The following is a 21851-nucleotide window of genomic DNA, read 5'->3' as shown; positions in this document are numbered from 1 at the left end:
CATTGCATGTGGGAATGTCACCAAATACAAATCTTTTTGGAAGAAGTTAAAACTGCAATAGAAAAAATAATCTCTAAACAACTTACATTGAGCCCTACCCTATTTCTTTTGACTTTATATCCAGTGAAACATAATTTTAGTAATACAGAGAGTACATTTATTGATATCAGTTTCTTAACGGCTAAAAGGTGTATTGCACAGGCTTGGAAAAACATGAGCAGACCTAGCATAAATCAGTGGCTAAAACAAATGTTGTATTGCCTTCCTTTGGAAAGAATAATGTATATCCATAAAAGCAAACAACATCTATTTGAGGAAATTTGGGGACCCTTTATTAATCATATTCAAAAATTAGACCTAACAGATGATTCAACAGATTTTTTTTCTCAACTGCACGGAATTTTGCAACCTCAGCTTAAAGACTTTTGATAAGGAGAGCTGTGATGGTATCATGTAAGAGAAGCAATGTTCATTGTTAAGTTTTGTTTTATGTAATTATTATTATTATTTGTTTGAGTGCAGATACTTGTTTTAAGTGAAATGTCAAACAATACAGTTTAGTTTTTAATTATTTTATTTCCTTTTTGCTTTTTGTCTTTTTATAAGGAAAATGTAACTGGTATTATTGAAGTTGCTGTGTTGTCATGACTAATTCTTTAAATAAAAAGTTGTGGAAAAAAAGAATAAACTTCAAATTGATAACTGGAGACCTATCTTGTTACTTAACAAAGTCTTTGAAATATTAGCTTTGATTTTAGCCAAACGAATTAAACAAACCTTTACATCTATTATAGAGGAATCCCAATCAGGATTCATGTCTAATAGGCACATTACTAATAACATCAGATTAGTTATGGATTTGTTAGATTATTCCGAAATTATAAATGAGAATACTTTTATTCTTTTTTTGGACTTTTATAAAGCCTTTATTGCTTAGAATATGAATTCATTTATCGATCTTTGGAAAAATGTGGGTTTGGGCCATTTTTTATAAAAGCTATTAAAACTCTCTACAATAATTCTAACAGTACAATAAAACTTAAATATGGTACGTCTCCAAGATTTCAGGTGGGTAGGGGGGTACGCCAAGGCTGTCCAGTGAGCCCTTATTTATTCCTGCTAGCAGCAGAACTGCTTGCAGCTTTCATCCAGGAAAATAACATAAACGGCATATCAGTCGCTGATAAACAAATTCTTATAAGTCAAGTTGCTGACGATACCACTCTTTTCCTAAAAATTTCAGATCAGATTCCCATTGTAATCAACCTTATTCAAAAATTTTTGGAAGCCTCTGGCCTTAGACTTAATATAAATAAATGTGAACTTTTACCTATTTCAGAATGCGCTCACTCAGTTTTACATGGTATACCTGTAAAATCACAAATCTTGGAATTAGGATTTCTAACAACACAGAGGATAGATGCAATTTAAATTTAATCCCATCATCAAGACCAAAAAGAGATTTAACCGCTGGCTTCAGAGGGACATCACTTTAAGAGGAAGAACTTTACTGTCCAAACCTGAAGGAATCTCCAGATTGACATATCCAGCACTTGCTCTCAATGTCAACACATCCACATGTGTTGACATTGTTGATAAAATGCTCTACAAATTTATTTGGAAAAATAAAACTCACTAAATTAAAGATAAAGTGCTTTTGAACACAATAGACTCAGGAGGTCTTAATGTCTTAGATTTCACCACCTCAAATTACACCTTTAGGATCAATTGGACAAAGAAATTTCTTAGCAACCCAGATTCCTTATGGAATTTTATTCAAAACTATTTATTTTTTAAACTCGGTAGACTCCCTTTTCTTCTCCAATCTAACTATAACATTCAAAAGGCGACAGTGGCTCAGGTGGTTGAGCGGGTCGTCCAATGATCGAAGGGTTGGCGGTTCGATCCCCGCTCCCACCAGCCAAAATGTCGTTGTGTCCTTGGGCAAGACACTTCACCCTCCTTGCCTCCAGTGTGGCTCCACTGGTGTGTGAATGTGTATGAATGATCCCGGTGATGGTCAGAGGGGCCGTAGGCGCGAAATGGCAGCCACGCCTCTTTCAGTCTGCCCCAGGGCAGCTGTGGCTACAACCGTAGCTTACCATCACCAAGTATGAATGAGGAGTGAATGAATAATGGACACAATGTAAGCGCTTTGGGTGTCTTGAAAAGCGCAGATAAATCCAATCCATTATTATTATTATTATTATTATAAAAGTTGCCCATTAAATTAGCAAATTTTCACAAACAAATGCTTTTGTCCTGGTCCCAAATCTATAAACATTCATTTTCTCCTCACAAATTTCATATCTGGAATAACCCTTATATTGTATACAAAAATAAATCTTTATTCTTCCCCTACTGGTTTCAAAATCATATACTCTATGTAAATCAACTATTTAACTCAGGAGGGTGTTTAATGTCATACAATCATTTTTTAACCACTTATAATATTCCAGTTACCCCCAAAGAATTAGCAATAGTCATGGATGATATTCCTGAAGGTATTATAATGTTATTTAAAGGTCTTGTACACCCTTTACTACAGTGGCCCAAAAGGGTCACAACACAACACATTAACTCTACACACAACACATTAACTTTACACACAACACATTAACTTAACACACAACACATTAACTTAACGCACAACACATTAACTCACAACAGAACACATTAACTCACAACATAACACAATAACTCACAACACATTAACTCACAACACAACACATTAACTCATGGCCCAGAAGGGTCACAACACAACACATTAACTTATCTCACAACACTTTAACTCACAACGGAAGTAAAGCAGCAATGGAAGTGCTTTTATTCTGAAATTTGAGCGGCTAACTACCTAACAGAAAGTAACGTCACAGTGAGCTGTGGAGGGAGCATGATTTTTCTAAAGGAGAAGCTAGCAGCAGTGTTGCCAGAAACTTTCTCTTTATTAAGTTTCTCCTTCCTCTAAACACACACAATATGAACGCACACTTCTCCCTCCGCTGTCACACCCCTCTCTGTCCTGCACACGCGCTCCTCTACTCTCCTTTCTTCCGCTCCCTCCTCTCACACAGGCGCGTGCGGTCCCCAACACACACACACACACACACACACACCCACTCCGCAACACTAGACACCAAGAATGTGGAGAGATGGGGTTTAGTATTTTGGAGAGTTCTACTTGGTAATCATACTGAAAAAAGTAAACCATTGCTGTCATCAGTTTGATGCGTTTCTACTCATTGCATTAATATAAAAATTTTAATTTACTCTCTTGAACTCAATTTTTACAAGTTATGCAATGTGTCTTTGTTTTTTTTTACTTTACTTTAATATGAATGATAACAGGGTACCAAAGTAAAATTTATTCGTTTTGTGAAAGCACAATTATTAGGTTGAGTTTGATGTGCGCATGCGCACTAAATGAAATGCAAATTTGGCGGGCCGTATTTCTGCCATAATCTGAACTGCTTCTCAGAGCGACAACTCGACAAGTAAGGAAAAACAACATCAACAAAAATCATTGTATATTAATTAGTTCAGTCGTTTTCTCCTTGTACATTTAAACGAGGATTTCCTTCACTGCCTGGACACAATTTTCAGACGACGTTAGTCGGTCCACTACCCCCAGCAGCAGTAAGTTTGTTTGGAAAAGAGGAACTAACCGCCGCCCGGAGACCGACAGCAGCAGCTTAAAGGTAAGTTCTTACCTCTAATAAGACAAAAGCACTAATTTAAATACAGTCGGCAGTTTTCGAAGCTTGCATTGGTTTGAGTTTTCCCCAAGAATTTTAAGCTTTTACACTTTCTGCTGCAAATTCAACTTTAGCTGCTGTGCAGTTAAGCTAGTGCAGTTAAGCTAACATTTAGCACTAACAGTGAGGCTCTCATGCCGTATATTTTTTGCGACTGGTGAATTTACTTTAATAGGGAGTACAAATCGATGCAACACTGCTATCAAACGCTGTTTGTGGTGTATTTGCTGTCGAATGTTATTTACTACAGGAAAACACCTATGCGCCGTGTTACGTTATGTTACACCGGATATTTTATTGAATTTAACAGGGACAACTGCTCTCCCCGAACCGACCGTTCACGCATGCGTGAATATTACGTCACTTGACAGAGTATGTCGTCGGAGGTTAATAATAATAAACCTATTAAATTTTTTATAATGATTCAACAAAAAAAAGAGTTTATGGGATACGGCAGCATGATCCTTAACACTCAACACAGACACATTTTTAATGTCAAAAGCGGCTGCAGGAGCCTGTGACACTTCCCAGTTTTTCCCTGTTGTCAACATTCAAAAAATAAAAATAATTAGAGAGAATGACTCCAAGCTGTGTGGCTGTCATTATCGTGTATGATCATTGAGATTTTCACTGTCTGTAATCATCTGTAATGACTATTTTTATTTATTTTTTCATAAAGACACTCTTCGGTTTCTGCTCTGCATCCTGTCTGGAAGCCTTTGACTAACTTTTGGTAAGTTTTTTTTTTTTTGTACAACCTATGCAATTGTGATGAAGGCCCAATCATAACATTGCTCTCCCTACACCCTAAACACCTGTTTGTTTTCCGCAGTTACTCATCGACGTGGAAATGTAAAGACTGTTCCCATACTTATTCAAGACGATCTGAACTCCTAAAACATTACAAACTGGACCATCATCATCCATGTTCTCTGATTTCATTTTCAGATAAATGCAGACTTCTTGAGAGTTACAACAATTACTTTGGAGGCAAAGTTTTTTGCACTGTTGGACAAACACTCCACCAAACTTCTAGAGGTCATCAGGAGCAATGGAGGGCGTGTGAAAGAGCAGACCACCAACATCTTAGAAGTTCTGGATGAAGGGTCTGTATGACATGAGTGGTCCATAGAGTACCGTAATTTCCGGACTACAAGCCGCTACTTTTTTCCTGCGCTTACAGCCCTGCGGCTTATTCAGTGACGCGGCTAATTTATGGATTTAATTAGCGGCCGCCATGTACGTACTTTCGAACTCAGTGAATAGTTTGAATTCTTTATCTAACACCAAGCACAAGGCATTTATATTCAACACACCTCTAAGCGGCCAAACAGCATGGACTTGACTTCAGGTCTTAGACACTTCAGTCATGGTTCAACAAAATGAAACACGCATGCCCGGCCGCATCCCAGAATCCTTTGGTGCCATTAGACCCAACGTGCACCAGATCGCCGCTACAATATGATGAAGCTTTCAAGTTAAAAGCAATCGTTAAAAGCAGCGTAAAAAAGTCCACCGTCACCAACGGGTTTGGAAAAGCCGGTTTGCTGCGTGACGGAGAGAACAGCGCATGGAGTGAATTTACACTCCATTTACGGTTTCTAAGGAAACCGTAAAAGCGGAATTTTGCTTTGAAAAACTCACAGCCTCCGTGTGAGCTGGAGACAGCTTCTCCTGCTGATTGAGCTGCGGGGCCGATGGCAGTCTGAAGGCTCCCACACGTAACAACGCATCCGCCCCTCATACACTAAACGTACAGTATTAAGTCCGATTGCTTTGCACAGAAACGATTTGCTCCATCCACCGGCGCAACGGGGACGAAGTGCTCCTCCTTGAAGCTGCCCTGGCCAGAGGTGTCGGAGTAGATAGGAAGGGGAGACAAGGAGCGCGCGGGGCGGGAGCGGAGCGCAGAGGCTTCTGAATTCTAACGCACGCGCCGCACTGAGGCGCGCGTATCACGCTGAGGCGCGCGCTTTTCAGTCGCCGCTGCTGTATTTTACCGGTGTGTTTTTTAACCAGCCCTGTTACTCCCATAACGCTGCCGCGACACAAGCGGAAGGAGAGCTGTACCCGTTCACCCCTCCATGCACTGCTGATACTTGCTCATTCTTAAACACGTACAACAGAATGGCGAGCCGGGCATTGGCCCCGCCTTTAGCCCCTAAGACTCATGGGAAATGTAGAATCGCGGATGTAAATTTTCTCATCATAACTGAGGGATGTAATGTTGATTATATGGTTACTGTTTGTAATTTTATGTATGATACCTAGATTGTCAATAAGTTAAAAAAAATGAAATAAAAACACCATAACTGAGGAACTTGTGAACAGAATAGAGGTGCATGCTGTTTGACAGATGTCGATACACTCAAATACGTGACCCAGAGGCAAAGCTGGCACCACCCACAATGTGCTAATGAACTACACTCACTCTGGGATGCTGGCCGTGATCTGTCAGGATGACAATATCGCCTAACACATGCGCGGCTTGTACTCTGACGCGGCTTGTGTATGTATAAAACTAATTAAACACGTGAAAATGGGTGGGTGCGGCTTGTAATCGGGTGCGCTTTGTAGTCCGGAATTTACGGTAGTTGTGTGGTTAAGTGAACTTTTAACTAATGACAAGCTTTCTTTTCAGATTGTTGACATTACCATCAGAGGAGAAGCCATCCTAAAATCTCTGATCTACTAGGGTGAATCTTTTGAGCACCTCATTAAAGAACACCAGGTAAGGTTATCCACCTCTCAACTATGACACTCTTTTATGATGTAGGAAATGGAACATGGCACTGTATGGGTTAAGATCACTGCCAACAAGAAACATATTCATAAAGATAAAGTTGTGCACAAATACTAAGACTTTGTGCACAACTTTGCCAAAAAAAATGAATACAACATTTAGTTTGCATTTGACATTTCTGTTTTAAATTTTCTTTGCTTTGAATACAACTTTTGCTTAACGTTAACAGTCAAAAATATGTTATGGGGTCACAGGCATATGTATCTAATCCCGAAACATTGATAAAGCAAAGTGAGCATACACATTGAGGCTTATTTATTTAACTAAAACAAAGTTATACCTTTTAGAGCAACGCGCCAGTTGTCATATGTTAATTTTTTTTATGTCTGCAGAACGGTCTGGACAGTGATGCTCCGCAGATTGAAACCATGGCGATCTTTTTCACTGTGAGAGAGGATCTTCTCTGTCCACCAACAGACATCAAGATAGTGATGGATGGAAAACAGGTTCTGAATGAAGTGCCCTATATTTCAACCGCCTTTCTCATGTTCTTGGAACTGACATACTCACTCAACCTAAAATTTCCCAAAAATCTGCAGTACACTCTTGAAGTCATTCAAAAAGTCCTCATTGAGCTTGGTGGGAAAAAGTGTCGCCAAAAGTTTTCAGACTGAACAGCCAGCTTTAAGTTAGTGTCAATTAATGTTTTTTTCCCTCACTTAAGTGTATTGGTATTGGGAAACAGTTTTGATGTTTATACATCTTAAAGATGTCATGTTTGTAAATTTGGATGTGGATATGTTCATGGAACAATAAATATTGTTTACATGAAGAAATGTGTTCTGAGTCTGTGTACATCAATATATAATTCTAAAGCTTAATTCAGTTAATTAGATTGTGAACCTGACATTTTTATCTGAGACAACTTTAAAAAGTAAATTGCTCAAAGATTAAAAATGGATTAAATCAAGTCGTATTTTTCAGGTTAGATAAAGTAGAACATTTCCATTGAGTAAAAAACAGAACTTATTTATTTTGATTTAGAGAAATTAAAAATAAATGCTTTTCTTCACCTCACAGAATCAGTTTAACCGAAATAAAAAAAAATAGGTTAGGCTAAATTATTCATTTACATTGATACAATGCAAATATATTAGGTGTGACAGATTACTTCAATTTTTTTAATTTAAACCACTGTTATATTTTTTTCAGTCTATGTTTCCATGTTTGAGATCATAAGATCATCCCAGAGAAAGTCTCTGCTTCAACTCCTGCAGTGAAAGCTGCGTTTCAATCTGTCGCCCGTGTTTCCATCTCTCTGACAGTTTGAAGCCAAAGCCCCTCCCCCGCCTCTCTACCTGCTTTTCCTCTCTACCTGTTCACATCCTCTGCAGCTGAGAGTTGTTTCCCCCCGCTCCTCCAGTGTATCCTACACAGAGAGCGCAAAATACGGTCATCATAGGTTAACACGATAGTCGGCGCGCTCCGGCCTAGCACACGGAAGAAAGAGCCGCATATAGCGGGGATGGAGCGGGTTAAGAAAATGAATGAAAGAAGGCCGGTCCGCTGAAGAAATATTCAATACTGTCCTCCTTTTATTAAATCAGGAGAAAGAAGAATACACAGCTTTCATTGAGTTTTCCCCCTACTGGACTGATTTAGCACCCGATCCAATGATTTTTCAAAATAAAAGATAGTTCAGCCTAATAATAAAAGGATTGATAAACACAGACACCGATCCATGTAGCGATCAGACCATAACTTTAGCTGGTATCTCCTCCTACACGCAGCCGCAGTGTCAGGCTTTAAAGAACACAATTTCTGAGAGGCGGGGCGTTGCATCCCCCCAACAACAGGTTAGATGACAGAGCCCGTTAAGCGTCTCTGCCTGGTGCGTTCACTGAGCTTCAGTACATAGAAGTTCAACAGCCACACGGTCTAACGAAGTCCGCTATTATATATTCATGAGGGAAAGAACCGGCCGAACTGACCCTAAAATCGCCCAAATTATGCAAAACCGGCCAAAGCCATTTTTACCCGCAAATTTAGAACCAAAACCGCCGAATCTGGCAACACTGCTGCTAGCTTCTCTTGTAGAAAAAACATGCTCCTTCCACAGCTCACTGTAACGTTACTTTCTGTTAGTGGAAATTTCAGAATAAAAGCACTTCCATTGCTGATTTACTTCCGTTGTGAGTTAAAGTGTTGTGAGATAAGTTAATGTGTTGTGTTGTGACCCTTCTGGGCCATGAGTTAATGTGTTGTGTTGTGAGTTATTGTGTTGTGAGTTATTGTGTTGTGTTGTGAGTTATTGTGTTGTGTTGTGAGTTAATGTGTTGTGTTGTGAGTTAATGTGTTGTGAGTTAATGTGTTGTGAGTTAATGTGTTGTGTGTTAAGTTAATGTGTTGTGTGTAAAGTTAATGTGTTGTGTGTAAAGTTAATGTGTTGTGTGTTAAGTTAATGTGTTGTGTTGTGACCCTTCTGGGCCACCGTACTTTACCCTCACGTTCAGTCTCTTTATTTGAAACCGATATTGGCGAGACCTGCTTTACTACGAGAACGTCTACAAGAAATAAAAAAATAAGATCACTGTTTCAGAAAGATATTGCAGTTGTTCCCTACGTGACCCACTATTGGAGAAAATTTGTCCCAGATATTAAATGGAAGAAAGTTTGGACTTTATCCTCCAAATATTTTATTTCAAATAAACCCTGGGATGTTTGCTTTAAACTTCTTCACAGATGCTGCAGCCAAATCCTCACTCCACATAGTCATTGATAAAAACTGCTCCTTCTGTAAATTAGACACTGAAACAATTATACATCTATTCTGGAAATGCCCCCAAACAGCAACTTTTTGGAAAGACTTTACCTCTTTTGTTTGATGTAAAATTTATAAAATTTTTAAAAAATTGATTTGGTATACAATGATATATTATTTGGTTTTTATAAAGTTAATAATTCACTAATAAGGGAATACTATTTAATTAACCTTTTATTAATACTAGCCAAATTCCTTATTCATAAATGCAAATTTTCTGAAGAAAAAAAAGCCTTATTCAAACTTTTTATGATTGAGTTAAGCCAATATATCAGAACAATAAAATATTCTTCCAACCCCAAAGCTATAAGAACCTTTAACACCCTGGAATTTTTTAAATGTACAGAATAGCAACTTACTGCTTTGACTGCTCTTGTTATAATCTTTTTTTCTCCTTTATTCTTTATGTTCCCCTGGCACATTTTGCCACTCTTTTTTTTATCTGTGTACTTAAAAACTGACTTGATTTTGTATCATGTACATCTTCAATAAAGTTTAAAAAAAAAAAGACCTGTGGTACCCACACAGGACCCGTTAACGCAAAGCAAAGAGGCGGAATGCTGGAAGCAGAAGTCCGCTTGATTTAGGAACCACTCCCGGGTGGCTCACCTTTCAAACGGTGCTAGAAGGATCCAGTTCAAGGGATCACATGGTCACCTGCTTTCACGTCTGAGCAGATTTTCAGTAGAATTTTCCCAAATACCGAAAAACAAACACCAAAACAAAGTAATGAAACACATAAAGTGTTTGAATCACAGAAATCAGATGTGTCAATGAGAGATCCGAGTAACCAAAAAAGGACAGTCAACCTGATTTTTTAAAGTTTTTTTTTTTCTTCCAAAAACGTTTTGTCTGTCTGTCTTGTTAAATTTGTAATTTAATCATCTTGTCGCTCAATTTCCTCCCCTAATCTTTTATATTTATTTTTATTTATTTTTTATTATTATTGAAAAAGACAATTGAGGTGAACAGTTTGAGACAATTGTATACAATTATGCAAAGTATTGAAACATGGAAAAAAGTACTGGACATGTACAAACAACAAATGCAAGATAAAATAAAGTACAATTTTAATCAATAATACAGAAAGAAAATTAAATACAAGACATTAAAATAAAAATAAAAAAATTAAAATTAAATTTGTTAAATTTGTAATTTAATCATCTTGTCGCTCAATTTCCTCCCCTAATCTTTTATATTTATTTTTTTATTTTTTTTTTTTTTTTTTATTATTATTGAAAAAGACAATTGAGGTGAACAGTTTGAGACAATTGTATACAATTATGCAAAGTATTGAAACATGGAAAAAAAAAAAGTACTGGACATGTACAAACAACAAATGCAAGATAAAATAAAGTACAATTTTAATCAATAATACAGAAAGAAAATTAAATACAAGACATTAAAATAAAAATAAAAAAATAAAAAAAAATAAAAATAAAAAAAAAATAAAAAAGGGGGTTTACATAGACATTTCAATGATTCTTAGCTTAGGGGGCTATCAAAAAGCTGCAATTTACATATGATACTTTGAAGTTCCATAGCAAGTTTGTTTTCCATGAAGTTTACAGATGGAAAAAAAAGAGCAGAGTTCTCTGTGAAACGTAGAAAAATATGGTTTGATTTTAAGGAAACGACATTTATGTATATAGAATTTACCCAAAATAATTACAACATTCAGAATAAGTTCTGTGTTTCTGTTTTCTAAAATAAACCCAAAAATGATGTCCTTAATAGAAAATTCTGCTAAAAGTGGAATCTTGGGGAAAAGCCAATAATGTAAACTATTCCAAAAGAAATCAGAATAAAAACATTCAAAGAAAAGATGCACAGTTGTTTCAATCTCCACATGACAAAAAGAACAACAATTTTCAGGAATTCCAAACCGTTTTCTTAATAATTCCTTGGAAGGGTAAATACCTGAAAAGGTTTTAAAGTGGACTTCCTTGGCTTTAGGAGGAATGGGGAGTTTAAAATATTTAGTTCGTATTTGTTTCTTTTCTGAAATATTAAAATATTGGGTTATATAATTTGGATTTGAGATGTAGGGAAAGGACGTTTCATTCAAATATTCTCTGATTTCATGGTTTGGGAGTTTGGCAGTTGCTATATTGAGTCCATTAATCAGAAGCTTGGGGATAGTAGGATGTCTGTAAATGTCATTATGAAAGAGATCAGAAACTGAGCTCACAACATTTTGATTAATGGCCTCAATAATTTTTTCAAATTCTTTTCTATTCGTTAGTGAACCATATTTAGCTGTGAAATCGTCAAAAGACATGAGAGTGGCATCGTCATTAAGAAGATGCATTAATGACCAAATTCCATTTTCAAACCATGTTGGAACAAAGATGGATTTGTTTCTGATAGTGATGTATCTGCAGTTCCACAGAGGAGTGTTGTGTAGACTGTAATTGTGTTTAGAAAATAGTTTCCAATACATGAGAACTTGCTGATGAAAAGATGAGAGTTTCTTAATGTCAAAATCACAACTGAGTAAAAATTGGATCCCTCCTAGGCTGGAAAATATTTTATTAGGAACAATGAACCAAATACTATTTTGATTTTTAATAAATTAGTTTAACCAGTTTATTTTTAAGGTGCCATTAAGGCTGTTAAAGTCTATGGCTTGTAGGCCTCCATCTTCGTATTTTTTTTAGTCAGCGTACCTTGTTTAACATAATCTAGCCACAGGGGTTGCAAGCCAGTAACTTCTGTGCCGGTCCCAAGCCCGGATAAATAGAGAGGGTTGCGTCAGGAAGGGCATCCGGCGTAAAAATTGCCAAATAACCATGGGAATCATCCACAATAGTTTAGACATACCGGATCGGTCGAGGCCCGGGTTAACAACGACCGCCACCGATGCTGTTAACCTACAGGGTGTCGGTGGAAATTTGACTACTGTTGGTCGAAGAAAGAGGGGAGGCAGAAGGGTCCGTTGCCAGAGAGAGAAGGGAAAAGGCAGGAACATAGGTTTGAGAATAGGGACTCTTAACGTTGGCACAATGACAGGGAAAGGCAGAGAGCTGGCAGACATGATGGAGAGAAGGAAGGTAGATGTACTGTGTGTGCAGGAGACAAGGTGGAAGGGCAGCAAGGCACGTAGTATTGGAGGAGGATACAAACTGTTCTATCATGGTGTTGATAGGAAGAGAAACGGGGTAGGAGTGATTCTGAAGGGGGAGTTTGTAAACAGTGTTCTAGAGGTGAAAAGAGTCTCAGACAGGATGATGAGCCTAAAGTTAGAAATTGAAGGGGTGATGGTGAATGTAGTCAGTGGGTATGCGCCACAGGTTGGCTGTGAGTTAGAAGTGAAGGAGAGATTCTGGAGTGAGTTGGATGAGATCATAGAGAGTTTTCCCAGAGGAGAGAGAGTTGTTATTGGAGCAGACTTTAATGGGCATGTTGGTGAGGGCAACAGAGGTGATGAGGAGGTGATGGGCAGGTTTGGTGTGAAGGAAAGGAATCTGGAGGGACAGATGGTGGTGGACTTTGCGAAGAGGATGGAAATGGCTGTAGTCAACACTTACTTCCAGAAGAGAGAGGAACATAGAGTGACATACAGAAGTGGAGGTAGGAGTACTCAGGTGGACTACATCCTATGTAGACGAGGTCATTTGAGAGAGGTTAATGACTGCAAAGTGGTGGTAAGAGAGAGTGTTGCCAGACAGCACCGCATGGTGGTGTGTAAGATGACTCTGGAGGTCAGGAAGAAGAAGATAGGGAAAACAGAAAAGAAGACCAAGTGGTGGAAGCTACAGAATGAAGAAACTTGTGAGGAATTTAGGCAGAAGTTGAGGCAGGTCCTGGGTGGTCAGGATGAACTTCCAGATGACTGGGAAACTACAGCAGAGATTATCAGGGAAACAGGTAGGAAGGTGCTAGGTGTGTCATCTGGAAAGAGGAAAGACGGTAAAGAGACTTGGTGGTGGAATGAGGAAGTACAGGAATGCGTCCAGAGGAAGAGGTTGGCTAAAAGGAAGTGGGATGTAGAAAGGACTGAGGAAGGTAGACAGGAGTACAAGGAAGCGCAGCGTAGAGTGAAGAGAGAGGTGGCAAAGGCCAAACAGAAAGCTTACGATGAGCTTTATGACAGGTTAGACACAAAGGAAGGAGAGAAGGACTTGTACAGGCTAGCCAGACAGAGAGACAGAGATGGGAAGGACGTGCAACAGATAAGGGCGATTAAGGACAGAGATGGAAAGGTGCTAACAACCCAAGAGAGTGTACAGAAAAGATGGAAGGAGTATTTTGAGGAGCTGATGAACGAGGAAAATGACAGGGAAAGAAGGGAGGAAGATGTGGTTGTTGTGGAGCAGGAAGTAGCAGAGATTGGAAAGGATGAGGTTAGGAAGGCTCTGAAAAGGATGAAGAGCGGAAAGGCCGTTGGTCCTGATGACGTACCTGTGGAGGTATGGAAGTGCTTAGGAGAGACAGCAGTGGAATTTCTAACAAGGTTGTTCAATAGGATTTTAGAGAGTGAGAAGATGCCTGAGGAATGGAGGAGAAGCGTTCTGGTCCCGATCTTTAAGAACAAGGGTGACATGCAGAACTGCAGCAACTATAGAGGAATAAAGTTGATGAGCCACACAATGAAGCTGTGGGAAAGAGTAGTGGAAGCCAGGCTTAGGAAGAAGGTGGAGATTTGTGAGCAGCAGTATGGTTTCATGCCCCGTAAGAGCACCACTGATGCCATTTTTGCTTTGAGAATGTTGATGGAAAAGTACAGAGATGGTCAGAAGGAGCTGCATTGTGTGTTCGTAGATTTAGAGAAGGCGTATGACAGGGTGCCGAGGGAGGAGCTGTGGTACTGTATGAGGTCGTCTGGAGTGGCAGAGAAGTATGTCAGAGTAGTTCAGGACATGTATGAGAGAAGTATGACGGTGGTGAGATGTGCTGTAGGTCAGACAGAGGAGTTCAAGGTGGAGGTGGGACTACACCAAGGATCAGCTTTGAGTCCTTTTTTGTTTGCTATGCTGATGGACAGGCTGACAGACGAGGTAAGACAGGAATCTCCCTGGACAATGATGTTTGCGGATGACATTGTAATTTGCAGTGAGAGTAGAGAGCAGGTGGAGGAACAGCTAGAGAGGTGGAGGTTTGCTCTGGAAAGAAGAGGTATGAAGGTCAGTCGTAGTAAGACAGAATACATGTGTCTGAACGACAGGGATCAAGGTAGAAGCGTTAGGTTACAGGGGACTGAGGTGAAGAAGGTGCAGGAGTTTAAGTACTTGGGGTCAACAGTTCAGTGTGATGGGGATTGTGGAAAAGAGGTGAAGAGGCGAGTGCAGGCAGGTTGGAGCGGTTGGAGGAAAGTGTCAGGAGTGTTGTGTGACAGAAGAGTGCCAGCAAGACTCAAAGGAAAGGTGTACAAGACAGTGGTGAGACCAGCTCTGCTCTATGGGTTAGAGACGGTAGCAGTGAGACAGAGACAAGAGGCTGAGATGGAGGTAGCGGAGATGAAGATGTTGAGGTTCTCCTTAGGAGTGACCAGGTTAGACAGGATAAGGAACGAGTACATCAGAGGGACGGCTCATGTTGCCTGTGTTAGCGACAAAGTCAGAGAAGCCAGACTGAGATGGTTTGGACATGTTCAGAGGAGGGATAGTGGATATATTGGTAGAAGGATGTTGGAGATGGAGCTGCCTGGCCGGAGGGCAAGAGGACGGCCAAAGAGGAGATATATGGATGTCTTAACAGAGGACATGAAGTTGGCTAACGTTAGGGTAGAAGATGTTCATGATAGAGTGAGGTGGAAAAGGATGATTCGCTGTGGCGACCCCTGATGGGAAAAGCCGAAAGAGAAAGAAGACCTTGTTTAACATAGTGTGTTTTCCTTTTCCATATGAAGTTAAAATTGACTTGATTAATAGATTTGATGGCTTGTTTAGGGACACCTATAGAATAGGTGGGATATATGAAACTTGATATGCTTTCAATTTTGGTGAGGAGAATTCTACCAAAAATAGAAAGATCTCTCTGTGCCCAGTTATTTAGCAGAGTCGAACATTTCTCTAGTTTGTCCCAAACATTCAGTTTTTCCAAGTCTGTTTTGTTTTTAGTTATATGCATTCCGAGGTATTTAACTGTGGATTTAATGGGAATATTATAAGCATTCAATAATGTACATGGTTTAATGGGTAAGATCTCACATTTGTTTAGGTTCAATTTGAGGCCTGAAGCTTTTGAAAAGATGTCAATAGTTTTAGGAATCTTGGGATGTCATGAAGATTATTCAGGAAAATTTTTGTGTCGTCGGCTGGTTGGCTTATTGAAAATTCAGCATTTGCAACTGACAGTTTACCAAAGTCAGTGTGTTTAATGAGCAAAGACAGCATTTCTGCTGCTGCAATAAAAAGAAGGGGTGAAATGGGACAACCTTGTTTTATACCTTTGCTAATGTTAAATCTGTGAGACGTCCCCTGAGGTAAACAAACAGAACTACTGGTTTCATAATAAAAAGTTTTAACTGTATTAATAAATTTGTTACCAAAACCAAATAATTGCAGAGTTTGAAACATGAAATTATGCTCAATCACATCAAAGGCCTTGTAAAAATCTAAAAATAGAATAAAACCGTCTGTATCTATGAGATGGTCATAGTCAATGATATCCAGAACAAGGCGTAAGTTATTATGAATTGAGCGACCTTTAATAAAACCGGACTGCGTTTCAGAGATTATTTGGGTTATGTCTCCTCCCCTAATCTCTTTAGAGAAACTCAGCATCTGAGCACGACACTTCCTGTCGCAGTACGACACTTGTCTCGGTATCACAACGTTGCCCAGCAACCGTGTAGCCGTAAAGTGACGCGGTGCTCCAACTGTCGCAGTGTTAGCCGCCAGCTGTTCCGGTGGTCAATTCTATCTGAAAGTCCGTCTAAATCTGGTTCTTTGTGTTGTTGTTTTTATTTTTCATGCTGCTTTGGTCAAAATGGCGGAGAAGTTCGATAACCTGGAGGAACATCTAGAAAAATTTGTTGAGAATATTCGACAGCTGGGAATCATCGTCAGTGACTTTCAGCCGAGCAGTCAGGCTGTTCTCAACCAAAAACTGTGAGTTTGTTTATTGAGACCTGCGCTTCCTGCTGAATGCTCCACTAAACGAATGTCACCCCACCCCAAACCCGCAGAAACTTCATGATTTCTGGCCTCCAGGACATCGAGAAGTGCCGCCAGCAGCTCCATGAAATCAACGTTCCTCTGGAGGTCTTTGAGTGAGTGTTATTGTTGGAGACGTTTCTCCGTCTTTGAACACACTTTAAAAATAGAATAAAGAAATGGAAGCTTTTGCTGCAGGATGACTCATCATCTTCGTTCCAGAGGATGAAAATGATGACAGAACTCTGGAATGAAGATGAAGATGATGAGCTGACAGACCATCTTTGCGTAGAAACCACAAGTCACAATTTTTTAAGGTCCAAAGACAAAAGTTGGTGACCACAAAAATAGAGCTTCTAATTCTGAACACAAAAGTAAATAAAATAGCTCAAATTAAGCAAGTTTTTACTATTTTGCTGATCGCCTTAGTTGTGTAGATAGAAAACAAAGGGAAAACTTTGTAATGGCAGGTAAAATATGAAGGATTTTTTGTCTTTTTTGATACCACATCTTCCATATCTGTCCTCTAAACACCATCAATTTGTCACAGAACAAGCGATTTAGCAATTATTATTATTTTCGTCATTTAATGTTATTACCTGCTTTACGTCTGCCGAGTGGAGTTTATGACTGGATGAGGACTTGAACCTGTGACCGCTCTTACCACGCTCATTAGTATTGTTCGTCACAATGAGACGTGTGGGATTCGGGTCTGCTTTGACACATGCAGTGCTTTACATCAAGTTTCCTCAATGTTTAGGGCTGGTTTTGGGGACCTTATTGATCTTGTACCTTTCACAAAGCTGGGAATTTGATCCAAAGTCATGAGAAAGCTGCCATTGGCTCTCAAATGTTGGTCAAGTCCACTGTACCTTGTTCCGATTTGAAATCAAAGCATAAGCTATCCCAGAAAGCACTGCATATATTAACATTGTACATTTTCCAAGTTCTTCAACGGCGAGGTGAACGTCCACAAACGGCATGCGCAGTCACACCCTTTGCGGTGCCCACTTTGTTTTTCCAGTTACATTGATCAAGGCAGGAACCCTCAGCTGTACACCAAAGAGTGTCTGGAGAGAGCGCTGGCCAGGAACGAGCAGGTCAAAGGGAAGATAGACACCATGATGGTGAGACAGACACACACACACACAACCAGATTTCTAATTTCATTCACTACGGCTGACTGCAAATTCTGTTTTTCTCCAACTATAGAAATTCAAGAGCCTTTTAATCTCTGAGCTCAGTAAAGTGTTTCCAGAGGAGATGGCCAAGTATAAAGCCATACATGGAGAAGATGCTCCCCCATAGAAATGGCTGTGATCCCCCCCCACTCTCAGCATGTGAAATGAAAGCCTGTTTGGGTTTACACACAGCCTGAAAACAGACGTCTAGAGAATCCAGTTTAATGGGGATAGGAAGGAGACACATCTCTGCTCTAAATTCCTTCATCTTTTCTTGACCAGGACATTCCACTGACATTAAAAGCTGTTTTGCAGTAAGGTCCTCAGGGGCTTTAGAATACACTCATGTTTCATGTCATTGCTGATGCATGGACACTTGATCAGAACATAAACATTTTCCCAACTCTCAAACATGCAAAAGAGTCAACCTTTGTGTTAAATGTTCATACTGTGTATTTACATACATACTGTGGTTGTGAAACATTCTGCACACCATCACATTACAACATCTCAGGTTTCTGTCAACTTTAAAAGTTGAATCCCAGTTTTTTGTATGTAATTTTGTGCCTGAGCATTTGATGTAATCGGAAAAAGTCCAGTCTTGCATTGTAAACATTTTTATGCACTCTTTGTTAATAAAATGCTCTTTTGAGGAAACTTGTATGGTTTTATTTACTCTAAACAAGTATGTGATCATTCTCATGAATTACTGATGTTCAATTGATTATCAGCTTTTTAAGATCTTAATCCTTGGGGAAAAACTGGGGCCTCATTTGAGTTTTAATGCAGCTTCTTATTTTTTAATTTCTTCTTTGAAAAATGCTTCTGTGCGTCACTTCAGCATTTATTCATCTTAAAAGCCTCATAAGGCTCATATTTTCCAGTGAAATATGTATATTAAATTGTATCTTATAAATCTTATATTTTCCAGTAAATCTACAGGGAGCAGCTTTTAGTTTGAAAAAGCCAGTCCACATGTTGAGAAAAAAATAAAAGTGAAAACCGTCTGAACTTTTGTTAATTCAGCGCCTATTTATATATATGGGACAAATAAGTATGTAGTAGCCACTGATTCTGCAGGTCGTCCCACTTAAAACGCTGACTTTGGTCTGTAATGTCCAACATAGAAACACTGTGAGAAACGAAATGTAAAAAAACTCCAGGAAATCCTGTTGTCTGATTTTTTTTTTTTTTTTTTTTTTTAAGAATTTATAGTTGGGGAAAAAAAGTATTTAGTCAGCCACCATCTGTGCAAGTTCTCTTCTTACGAAGCCACTCCTTCAGTACCCAGGCAGTGTGTTTGGGATCGTTGTCCTGCTGAAAGACCCAGCCATGTTTCATCTCTAATGCCCTTAACTAATGGAAGGAGGTCGTGTGTTACTGATGGTACTTTTGTCACTTTGGTCCCAGCTCTCTGCAGGTCATTCACTAGGACCCCCGTGGGGTTCTGGGATGTTTGTTCTTGTGATCATTTTGACCCCACAGGGTGAGATCTTGGGGGGAGCCTCAGATGGAGGGAGATTCTCAGTGGTCTTGAACGTCTTCCATTTCCTAATAATTGCTCCCACAGTTGATTGCCTGCTTTCCTGTTGCAGATTCAGTCTTCCATCCTGCTGCAGGTCAATAATTTGGTTTCTGGTGTCCTTAGACAGATCTTTGGTCTTGACCATAGTGGAGTTTGGAGTGGGACTGTTTGAGGTTGTGGACAGGTGTCTTTATATAGATAAAGTTAAAGTTCAACGCAATACTTTGTAATGTAACCCTGGTTGTCAGTAACAAAGGTCAAAGGTTTCCCCGGTTCTTCTCCAGTTTGGTCCATTCCTTCATACAGATCTTCTCAAGAGCTGTAATATTTTGGGGTCTGGTGCTGGCCAACACAGACTTTCAACTCTCTATAGATTCTCTGTTGGATTAAGACTGGTCACATCACTCTGATAATTGTGGCAGAAAAAGCTGGAAGTTGCAGCTGCTTTTTCTAAAGTTAAGTTAGAAGATTTAAAAACTGTTTGTGTGTTTGTTGTGGTTTCAAGATGTTTAACAAGGACGAGTCATTGTGTGCCGAGACGCTGCCACTTTAACCCAATACATCATGGGAGATGTAGTGATGTCAGACAGACTAGCGTCTCTGAGCTTCATGGTTTTGTTCACTTGTTCCACGGTCTGACACCGGATTCTGTGGAAAGCTACACCGCTAAAGACGAGCTTTAGCTGGTATTTTTGTTAGAACTGAGAGACTTTATGAGCAGAATCAGAACAAGGGCCTGTTTGGATGAACACAGAGCTGATATCATGGAGATGGTAAATGTTGTTAGATCAGCTAATGGGTCATTTCCCACGGCACACTGGTTGAAAAACACTGGTTTAACCTGCAACCTGCATCTCAATCAACAGCCTTCCTGGAACAGACAGACACTGCAAATGTCTTAACGCCCATCCTGTTGCCTAGGTCACAGCTGATCCTCCACCACCCCTGATGTTCCAAAGCTTTGAACCTCAGTCTGACTCTCTGACACTGGGAAAGGAATTGATTGCTGTTCCTTATTTGTGATCCATGCTGGGGAGGGCTGCACACCAGCTTCTCCTGGCCATCTTAAAAGCTACCTTTTGCAACCACACAGCAGGAAGACAGATGACGTCACAACATGTTCCCTTGTTAAAACGATTTTGATTAATCAAGTCTGTATAATTCAGAAGAGTTTGCTCCCAATCATCCTCTGGGTCATGCTTTGCCAGGTAAGACTAGACGTCTTATGATGATGTATGGGACAACAAGACCAAATCAGGAACTTCCAATTTTTACAATGCATGAACAGTCAAGAATTTAAAATTGATCTGTTAAAAATGCAGCAATGTCAGTGTTGTCCATAAGCCAGTCGTCCTGTCCTTTGTGCCAAGAACTGTCTGCAGTCAAGGCTGCTTTTTCCATCAATACCAAATTAATTCACAGCCATCAGACGTGGAATGTATGCGACCGAGCTCCCTGACATTTCTGCCAGTGACGCTATCTGAGTAGATGTGTACCGTGATATTGACGGAACGCAACAAGGTGGAGGCAGGGAGTATGGTGGTGTAATGATGTCTCCTCACAGAGTTTTGATGTGGATGACTCATCTCAGGAGTGTCTCTGCTCTTTTTCTTCCGCCCAGGCCAGAAAGCCGCCTCCTATGGCTCTGTTCAATTATTGACGTGTTCATCTTTTGACTTAGAACACAAAGGAGCAGCGAGGATTAGTGTTGGTAAATGGATGTTTGCTTCGTCCTTGTGGCTCATTAGTTGCAGTATTGTTGCTTTGATAACCCGTAGGAGCTGCAAACTCAGCAAATAAGTAGATAGATTGATGATTTTGTCCTGCAGGTATCGTGTTATACAGACATGTCTGAGGAGCTGTTAGGTAAGCTGAGGCTTGGTAGCCTTTAAATACTTAATAAAAATCCCAAGAAATGTAAAAATAGGTCAGAGTAAGGCATTGAAAACATTATGGACAAACTTTAAACCAACATCAGCCATTGTTAAAAAAAATAAACAAGTTTGCAGTATTTCAGGTCTGTTAAAACTGCTCTGCTACAGCACCTCGCTTCATTTTATAATAAAAAAGGGCTGTAACAGTTAGTTTTATCGATTCAATATTGGTTGTTGCCACTTTCAATATTGGTTCATATTGAATGATCCAATCGGATTCAGTCCACTGAGCTAAGATGGATCCGGGACATCTTTATCTAAATATTTAACCAGTGTGTTGTAGAGAGAAATACCTGCTACTGAACAGTGCAGGAGACGTTTTCCAGATTCTTTGATTTTTTTTTTTTTTTTTTTTTTTTAATAATCAAGTGTGAATGTGTCCAAACAAACAGGTAAACTAGAATGAATGTCAAATCCATTCACATGTTAGTTTCCTAAAGTTCACCACTGTTGTTTTTCCACATCCAAAGAATCCAAAGGGAACATTCTTAGAACATTCTAGACACTGGATGGTCACATGTCTTTGCTAACTCAAGTCTTTCCACACATTGGACTGGAATGATTGACTGATCCGTGTTTGCTGACATCACATGTGTGTTGCTGTGATGTTTTTGGTCATTTTTACATGACAGCAAAATAAACCTACTGTGCCTCAATTCAAATGGTAATTTCCAAATCAATTATGAATTTATCTTATTATGAAATGATTTTATAATGGTATAGGTCAATTTGATTTGATTCCGCCTTAGACAGATGGACCTGGTTTGATCAATGTGATAATTTTCATGGTGT

General features: G+C 39.4%; 2 protein-coding genes and 1 long non-coding RNA gene across 3 annotated transcripts; 2 read left to right on the top strand and 1 right to left on the bottom strand.

The window, feature by feature from the left end:
- Window positions 1-3353: 3353 nt before the first annotated feature.
- Window positions 3354-6847, top strand: LOC111948250. The gene is made up of 4 exons (XR_002874205.1): window positions 3354-3698; window positions 4435-4488; window positions 4704-4861; window positions 6397-6847. It is a non-coding gene; the product is annotated as an uncharacterized LOC111948250 (long non-coding RNA).
- A 3916-nt stretch (window positions 6848-10763) lies between these two features.
- Window positions 10764-15993, bottom strand: LOC111948249. Its single transcript, XM_023960306.1, has 2 exons — window positions 15133-15993; window positions 10764-11988 (listed from the first exon to the last, which is right to left on the bottom strand). Exon 2 carries the CDS (start codon window positions 11760-11762, stop codon window positions 10836-10838), a length of 927 nt encoding a protein of 308 aa, XP_023816074.1. The 5' UTR covers window positions 11763-11988; window positions 15133-15993; the 3' UTR covers window positions 10764-10835.
- Window positions 15994-16098: 105 nt separating this feature from the next.
- On the top strand, window positions 16099-18257 carry med10 (mediator complex subunit 10). Its single transcript, XM_004074430.4, has 4 exons — window positions 16099-16374; window positions 16452-16535; window positions 17444-17546; window positions 17632-18257. The coding sequence occupies exons 1-4, from the start codon at window positions 16253-16255 to the stop codon at window positions 17725-17727; spliced, it is 405 nt and encodes a 134-aa protein (XP_004074478.1). The 5' UTR covers window positions 16099-16252; the 3' UTR covers window positions 17728-18257.
- The last annotated feature ends 3594 nt before the right edge of the window (window positions 18258-21851 follow it).

The sequence above is a fragment of the Oryzias latipes genome, chromosome 11 (assembly GCF_002234675.1).
Source record: "Oryzias latipes chromosome 11, ASM223467v1".
Lineage (NCBI taxonomy): Eukaryota > Metazoa > Chordata > Actinopteri > Beloniformes > Adrianichthyidae > Oryzias > Oryzias latipes.
This window is presented reverse-complemented; position numbering and strand designations above follow the sequence as displayed.

Excerpts from the sequence above, each read along its gene's own strand:
- LOC111948249 (XM_023960306.1), bottom strand. The coding sequence starts at position 11,762 with ATGTATTGGAAACTATTTTCTAAACACAATTACAGTCTACACAACACT.
- med10 (XM_004074430.4), top strand. The coding sequence starts at position 16,253 with ATGGCGGAGAAGTTCGATAACCTGGAGGAACATCTAGAAAAATTTGTT. Across the intron at positions 16,536-17,443 it reads GTTCCTCTGGAGGTCTTTGA|TTACATTGATCAAGGCAGGA; the intron begins GTGAGTGTTATT and ends TTGTTTTTCCAG. Across the intron at positions 17,547-17,631 it reads GGAAGATAGACACCATGATG|AAATTCAAGAGCCTTTTAAT; the intron begins GTGAGACAGACA and ends CTCCAACTATAG.